Source organism: Vigna radiata, unplaced genomic scaffold (assembly GCF_000741045.1).
Source record: "Vigna radiata var. radiata cultivar VC1973A unplaced genomic scaffold, Vradiata_ver6 scaffold_7, whole genome shotgun sequence".
In the NCBI taxonomy this organism is placed as follows: Eukaryota; Viridiplantae; Streptophyta; class Magnoliopsida; order Fabales; family Fabaceae; genus Vigna; species Vigna radiata.
The window spans coordinates 1,717,822-1,726,439 of NW_014543262.1; the positions used below are offsets into that span (position 1 = coordinate 1,717,822).

The 8,618-nt window shown below is 27.5% G+C and overlaps 1 protein-coding gene across 1 annotated transcript; it reads left to right on the forward strand.

Annotated features, from left to right (window-relative positions):
* Positions 1–5,313: 5,313 nt before the first annotated feature.
* LOC106753840 lies at positions 5,314–6,298 on the forward strand. Its single transcript, XM_014635702.2, has 3 exons — positions 5,314–5,529; positions 5,648–5,700; positions 5,946–6,298. The coding sequence occupies exons 1-3, from the start codon at positions 5,319–5,321 to the stop codon at positions 6,087–6,089; spliced, it is 408 nt and encodes a 135-aa protein (XP_014491188.2). The 5' UTR covers positions 5,314–5,318; the 3' UTR covers positions 6,090–6,298.
* The last annotated feature ends 2,320 nt before the right edge of the window (positions 6,299–8,618 follow it).

Sequence of the window (8,618 nt, forward strand, 5' to 3'; positions counted from 1 at the left end):
ATTCACATTGATAAATATATATGGTTACCCATGACAATATATTAGATTAGAGAAAATGGTATTAATAATAAACAATGACAAGATTGATCATAATAGTTTTTTAATTGAAAGTTATACATACGAAAAATGTTTTTAACAACAATTAAATAAGGTTTTTAAAGATATTTTTTAACTATTATTATATTAGATATCGTTAAAAGGTTGCAAAATCCACAATGGTTCTGAATTGTTGTTAAAAATTTTTAAAATGAAGGCGGTTTTAAATTCTAATCTTCATTAAAAAATTTAGGGTTTAAGATGCAGAGGTTGTGTTATTTTTCTTGTACACTACTCACAAAGAATCCATTGGGTTTCATGTGGACTGTTTATAAAGGCTTGATACTACAAAAGGTCATTGGTGGAGATACAATGGTATGGTGTGGAGAGGAGTTACGAGAAGTGTGTGATGTTGTACATTGGAGTTACACATGATGCAGAGGTTGCATAACAAAGTACAACAGAGTCTCATGGGTTTACAAAGTGTACAATATGGTGCGACAAAGCTTCACAGGGTTTAGAAGTTCACGTTCACATAGTGCAAAGCGTGGATTAATGACGACGAAAGTGGGGTGTGTGAACGAACGATGACACGAGTAGAACACATAACAATGACAATATGACAGAACACGTAGCAACGGAGCAAGCAGATCCAAAAGAAGACACAATTAGAGGCAACTACGTCGACATTAGGTTGAGCAATAGTGATAATGTGAACACTAAGGAGGGTGGGTAACACTACAAAGGAGAGGGGTTTAAAACAAGAGAGAAAAATAACACACGTAGTTGCGAGAAGAAAAAAATGAAATATGAAAAGTTGCACAGGCTTTTTAACAACTTTGAAGTAGGGAATCATCATTATTTCTCCATTGTGTAACTTTTTAACAACAATTATGTAAAACAATCATTGTTGTTTCTTTGTATGTCACATTTAGGTCTTGTTCACTTGAGTGAATTTGAGGGAGAGTAATTGAGTGGATTTGAGAGGATTTGAAGATAATTTTTTTTGTTATTTATTTAAGTGAATTTGGAGGTAAACGAAAGTGGATTTGGAAGTAAGGTCTGTGAGAGTTAGTGTAGGATTTAATTTATGTGACAGATTAAAAAAATTTACTTCCAAATCCACTCTCGATTACCTCCAAATTCACTCAAATAAACAACAACAAAATTATCTTCAAATCCTCTCAAATCTACTTAATTACTCTCTCTCAAATTCACTCAAGTGAACAAGACCTTAATGACAATTGTAAATGACATGATATTAAAAAGTTTGCTAAAATTATAAAAATGTCACCATATTTCAACATTTATTTTTTGATTGTTTTTATTTGATATCATAGAAATCCATTTTTACACAAGTGACAAACACCACTTATAGCTCGAAGTAAAGAAAATAATAATAAATGTCTAATTGGTATGGATTAAAACATTAAAAATGTTTTTCTTATTAAGAAAACTGTAATAATAAACAGGTTATTAACAATATGTTAAAAAGTACTCTTCTTAATAAAGTCACATTACTAATTGTAACAATTGTCAAATGTGGATTTCGTATTCTAACAGTTATTATGAGGCATTAATGTTTTCGAGATTCATTGAATCCTCTTATTCATATTTCTTAATATTTCACATTTATTCATGAACAAATTCGTTAGTCAAATACAGCTGACTATAAAAAATGTCACTTAATAGTAAAATTTATTATTTTAGTTAAAGTCAAGTTAGCATATTATTACAATTTTCAGTTTCTTTAGTATTAGGTAATCTAACTAATTATTCGCAATTAAACAATGAGAAAATTTGTCTAAGATCTAATTTGATTAAAATTTAAAATAACTTTATTTATGCATTGACACTTCGTGCTGGATTACTAATATATCAAATTTATTGTGTAATATGCAAAACTAACATGGTAATGTATTGGGTATATATTTGTGCAGTAAAATTAAAAAAAAAAAAACAGACAATTTTTCAAAATTTAAATAACGTCATATACAATCAATACAAATTTAATTTTATATTTAATATTCAAATTTAAAATTACTCATTATATATATATATATATATATATATATATATATATATATATATATATATATATATATTTCGTCCTAATATATGCATTAAGTGTTTTTTTCTTTCTTTTTAAATTATTAACAACTTGTTTGGTTCAAAGTAAAAAAAGAAAATGTGTATCGTCATTGTGGAAATTTAAAAGTAGTTTTGGTATAGATTTGCCTAATAGACGTTAATTTTACTTTATAATAAAACAAACTATTTATTAGATCATTCTTATAATTTTCATAGCGTTTTCTGAAAAAGTTAGGCTACTAAAATAATAGTCATCAACATTAAATTAATAGCTCTTACAATAGCCAATTATTGTGGGATAATGATATTTAGACAACATTTTTTTGACAATATTTGAACATTGATTATGTGTCAATCTATGATTGGTCAAAAATTACTCCACAATAATGTTTATGATTATTATTATTGATTGTTGAATAATTTTTGACCAATCACATATTGATTGACACGTAATCAATGTTTAAATGTTGTCAAAAAATGTTGTCTAAATATCATTATCCTTTATTGTGTATAAGCATTCAATATGAACTTATACTTAAATAATTTTACTTCACCACTTTTAAAATTGTATGTACTATAATAAAGGTCCTCGTAAAAGTAAACATTAAAATGAAATTTTGAGATATTATAATATTGTTCATAAGAAATCGATTTTATAGTTAACTAACTTTAATTGATGGTATATCATTCGTTGTAAAATAAAAATATTTAAAGATTATAATTTTATCAACAAGTTAACTTTGATTCATAACTTTTATAAAAAGAACTGTACTGATTTGTTTTTTTTTTTTTTTAAAAAGGAACGAAATTATTAAAGGCATTCAAAATAATGGAATAAAACTAAAAAAAACATATAAAACCAAACATGTTAATTAAACCAAATAATTATTATAGTTTTGAAATAAAGGATGTTAAATTTATATGATAAGGTTATGGAGAATTTAATCAAGACATTTTAATCTTAATAATCTATTTGATTAAACTTTTATCCTCACCTTTATATGTTATTTTATTTTTTCATTTATACCTAATGTGGGACTTAGATTCATACTTGAATTCTCAAGAATTCTTCACTTCAAAAGTGAATCTCTTCCACATCGATACATTTCTCCTTTATGAAAAGAATTCCAGTACTCTTTTTCGTATCACCGTTCTTCTTAACGGGACACACCTACCGGGAAGCCTGTTGTACTCATCTGAGTCGAACTTGACTCTGATACCAATTGTTGGATTTATCGAGGAAGAGGTTTATTGGGAAGATACAATATCAATGAAACATGTTGGATCTATCGAGGAGGAGGTTCACTAGGAAGATATAATATGACAATGGATCTTCACCAGTACACCATGGTCTAGAAATCTATATGAGACCTGAGCCCAATTATAAAAGTGATTAACACCATTCTTTATCTAAAATCTTAAGACAATGGATCTTCTCCAACCACATAAGAGATTTACTCCATTTTCTATCCAAAATCTTAAGACAATTGGTCAGTGAATCTTCATCTTATGCAACTCCACTTTCTTATAATTATTCAATGTGAGATTTAAATTCACATTTTATTCTCAACAAAGTTTACTTACACATCGATCCCATGATATAATAAATGAATTCTATGCTAAATTGGTTTTATTAATATAAGAAATGAATGTTTAGTATGAAAGGTTTCTTTAAGCTTTGATTCTTGTTATGGAAAGTTTCTTTAAAAACGAATTTTCCGATGGTGTGGTCTCCGTACTCTTTCCTCAATCCATTTTTTTTATCTGATTTTGTAAGTTTCTCTATTTTCTACATGTTGTTTTCTTGAGTTACAAAAATGAAACTCAGCAAAGAATCTTTCAATGCTTTGAGTAGTAGTGGAATTGGATTTGACATCTAGCATAAAATATAGAACTAAAATTATATTGTAATTCAATTTTTTAAACTTTTAAATAAAGCATTTATATATTTAAAATTATTATTAACTTTTTACATTACACTTATATTATTTTCAAATACTACATATATGTTACACTTATATCTTGTGATAAGGAAAGCCATTATAATAACAACGAAGAAAAACAAAAGATGCAAGTTTCTATCCTGAAATATAATATCATTTAAGAGAAAAATCTTACTATAAAAAATAAACATATTTTCGAAAAAAAAAAATGATTCCTGAACAAAATCAATAAATATTTGGCATCAATATAATGGTGATAAAATAAATAATTCCAAAACTGATCCTTCCTTTGCACGACACCTATGAAAACCCGTGAACTCTGCCAGTGGTTTCTGTTGCACATTCAGCTTTTAATTTTAATCCATCCAAAAGTGTTGCAATACCAATTACGTAATAACATATATATATTTAAATGTTGTTAAAAAATGTTATCTAAATACCATTATTTTTATCTATATATTATCTTAAAAAAAAGTTTGTCGTATAATTTTCACCTATAATTGGTATAAAGTACTTTCCCTCTCTCTTAATTTTTTTAAAAAAATCACACAAAAATTAAAAGAAATTAATTAACTATATTATACATTATTAACCTCTTAATATTTAAATTAGTTCTTGTTCATGGACGGATCTTAATAGCAATAGGAATAGCTTTGACCTTTACATAAGTTTTTTCCTTCAGAGAATAATTACGAAGAATACAATTTTTTTACATATATTATTCAAGTACAAAGTAATAATAGTACACTAACATATGAGAAGAAGAAATATTACTCATTAAAAGCTATAAGAACTTTTTACATGTGTATAAAATATACTATAAGAACTTTGACTTTATATAAAAATTACTCATTAAAGTCATACTCAATTTAGAAATATTATTTTGATTTCAAAATTATTGATTAAAACTTTTAATATATGGATCATGATTTTAATAATAATTTTAATAATTTTTTCAGTGTTATTATTTTATTGATTTGTATATTTAAAATATTAATCACTGTTGTAAAAAAGTTATAAAAAAAATTGTTAAAAATATATTTTTCTTAATATACCCTGATAAATCCAAAGTAGAGAGTGATGTGTGGAGAAAGGCACATTGATTGTGGTACATGGACATGAAAGTTGAAACACATCCACAATATTTGATTTTGAAATGCTTTGGAAGAATCAATAATTAATGAAAATGTTAAAGTTTAGGTTGACTTTGGATCAAGCAATGGTACTTGTTTTTTCATTAAATATTGAATGAGTTATTCCCTCCTCCATATAAACACCATTTCCAAAGTATTCCATAAAATTCACCTTCTTCAAAACTCTCTCTCTCTTACCATTTCTTTGTCACCTTTCAGATCCCTCTTGTTCTTCTTCAACATGAACTCCAAATCTCCTCTGCAATTCCTCCTTATCCTTCTTCTGGCCCTTTCTTTTGTTATGTCTTCTGCTGCTGTGCAAACCAGTAAGAATAAAAATTAAACTTTTCATATAATTAACATACAACTATATATTCTATCTAGATCTCTTCTCTTGTTTTCATAATTCATTTTAATGCTATGTGCAAATTTCACTGATTGCAGGAAGGCTTCTGCCAAACAAAGAAAATCTCTCAGCTCAAATTTCATCAGATAAGGTTATAATAATTTAGACCCTTATGAATGAACTTAATCTAATCCTAGTCCTTTCAATCAGATTTTTAAGTTTCAAATAAGTGATTGACAAAACAAAACCATTCTGATTGAAAATTAACACCAATGCTATAATACTGTCTTAAAGTTTTACCTTCTGATATATTCTGATGTTCCTGTATTGAATCTGCATGCAGCAAAGGGGTCTGTAATATAACTGAAAATACAATTTCTGAGTCTATTGTTTCAGGGTGTTGAGGAATTGAGAAGTGGAGAAGATTTGTTTGATCTAGCAGAAGAGTTTATGGAGAGAAGGATTGATTTTGAAAATAATGATTATCCAGGGACTGGAGCAAACAACAGGCATGATCCAAAGACACCAGGAACACCTTGAGCAAATGCATAAACTTTGTATAGATTTTAAGGCCTTATAAAATCTTTTATGGGATTTTGAACACTGTTGTTAATTATTGCTGGTAGCTGATAGAATATTCCTTCATCCCCAATATTTTTGTGCAAGAGAATGTGTCAGTCTTTAGTTTTTGCTTTGGCTGAATCTGTACACTTTAGAGCTCAAGCAAATAGTGGCAGAAGTTCCAAATCTCTTAAAAAGCAGTTTAATATTAAACACTTGTATTGTTTACATAGTAAAATTAGGAGATTAATAAATGGTATTTTTCTATTAATATCAAAATTTTCAGTTACAAAAATTGGAAGATTTCAGTTTGTTGCTCTTATCCAGCCGGAAAAAAGAAGGCAGCAAATTAAGTTTAATAAAGTATTGATTTGACTCTACAAGGAAATGGTGTGAATTTTATTTGAGTAGAAGAAATAAAAACAAGAGAAAATGGGTGAAGGACATTTAGAGGTGGAAGGAACAGTGCATGCCTTTTGCTTGCCACTAATTAGCTTTGGGAAATTAAAATATGAAGTCCACGAGATATGAGACGGTGGAGTTTTGTATATTTGGTGCATTGAAAATATTAAATCTTTAAATTTTATTAACTAAACTATTTTTAGAGGTTATTCAAAATAAATATTTTATTTTTGTTACTATTAAAACATAGATCTATTGGGTATCATTTTTGGATGAAAAAAGAAGACAAAAATATTTAAGAATTTCTATAACCTCATATAGAAAATGCTAATGAAATAAAATATTTATGTTCATGTGAATGTTAATTTTACTAATTAGATAAAGAGATATGTGTTATTGAGTTTCATTGTACTCAATTATTTTGCCAAAATCTTTTAGTTTTACTTGAATTTAAAATGAAATATGAATTAGGATTTTTTAAAATACTCTTAATCTTAAGTCAACTGTATGTTTAGGTAGGTTGTTATAAATAAGATAAATATATTTTTAGTCTTTGAATTTATATCTAGAATTAAAATTTGTTTATCTTTTAAAATTTATATCAAAATCATCTTTAAATTTTAGAAATGTGTGAATACATTTTTCACTTTAAATTAGAGGTGTTGACAACGTAGATGTAGATATGTTATATTTGACACTTATTGTATTTTTAAAAATTTTCCTCTCTTCCATTCATTCATGGTCATCACAAGAGTCTTTATATTCATCTCTTTCATTACCATGCCTAGAACCCCACACAATAGTTTCAGCATGCTCCCCAATATTTCTCTTCTCCTCACTATTATCATAGTTTAGTCCCTCCATCATCACACTAGTGTAAAAAGTCCATTTAATTTCGCCTAATGCATTGAGTTTAAGAAAAACGAAGTCAATAAAAATGTGATGGCCCTTTTGAAATTACTGGGAACGTTTAGGTTTTGGTTCTCTTAAAAATCGAAGCCTATAGATGAAAAAACTTCAATTATCTAGGAAATAAAGCCAAAACGTTCTTAGTAATTTTAAAATTGACACTATATTTTATAATTCTTTTTTCGTTGCACTGGTTCTCCTAAATCCAAAGCCTAAAGGGGAAGTAACATCAATTGTCGAAGAACCGGTGCCTAAAGGTTCCCAAAAACTTCAAAATCGTCACAGAATTTTAGAATATTTTATTTAATTAGCATCCCTTTAAGCTTTAGTTATTTGTAAAATCGAAACCTATAGATGAATAGGCATAGATTTTGCAAATACCTAAAACTTAAAGATCTCCTTAGGGTTAGTTTTCACAAAGGCAAGACCCACACTCCTTCATTATCCTCCATTGTTGGTAGTCAAACGCAACCACGCTATCGCTTTCGCTATCATTGTCCTCCTTTTCCTTCCCTTATTTTTGTTATCGTAATTGCCAAACGCGAGTCACCGCTACTACTACTTTTCCACTCACCTTCCTTCCTTTCCCTTCCACGTCCCCAACGTGAACCTCTTTTTCTTCCTATTTCAAAAGTGTTTTGTTCTTTTCTTCTGTTTCGTAATCCTTTCTTTCTAATGCAATTATTTTTTGTTCAGGTTCTTCACGGCACATATATTTCCTTAGTATTATGAACATTTGAAAGGCTTGCGATTCCAACTTGTTTTGCGCTCCTAGGTCTATAAGATTTTTCAATTTTTTATAAATATGTTTTTAATACTTTTTTGTATATTTATATTAAAGTATTTTTTTTATGTTTAATATATTTTTTTGTATGCTTGATATATGTGGTAGTGTTTTTGTTTTTATAATTAGTAATTATATATGCTTAAATTTGTTTATCTGAGATTGTTATTGAGTTAACCTCATAGTTTCCAGCTTGAGATATTTACTACCTTTAAGTTTTATAAAAAAATTGTATTTTAAGAGGAGACACTATTTATTATGTATTGAATATTGAATTATTTGGTTAGACAATTTAAGAAGATTAATCTCTTTTTAATAGTTTATTAGTACACACACGTGTGCGTGTCTTAAAATTCATGAATGTTTGTTAATTGTATTTTTGTATTGATTTTCGAGTGCATATTTAACTATGG

Excerpts from the sequence above, each read along its gene's own strand:
- LOC106753840 (XM_014635702.2), top strand. The coding sequence starts at position 5,319 with ATGAGTTATTCCCTCCTCCATATAAACACCATTTCCAAAGTATTCCAT. Across the intron at positions 5,530-5,647 it reads TTCTGCTGCTGTGCAAACCA|GAAGGCTTCTGCCAAACAAA; the intron begins GTAAGAATAAAA and ends CACTGATTGCAG. Across the intron at positions 5,701-5,945 it reads CTCAAATTTCATCAGATAAG|GGTGTTGAGGAATTGAGAAG; the intron begins GTTATAATAATT and ends CTATTGTTTCAG.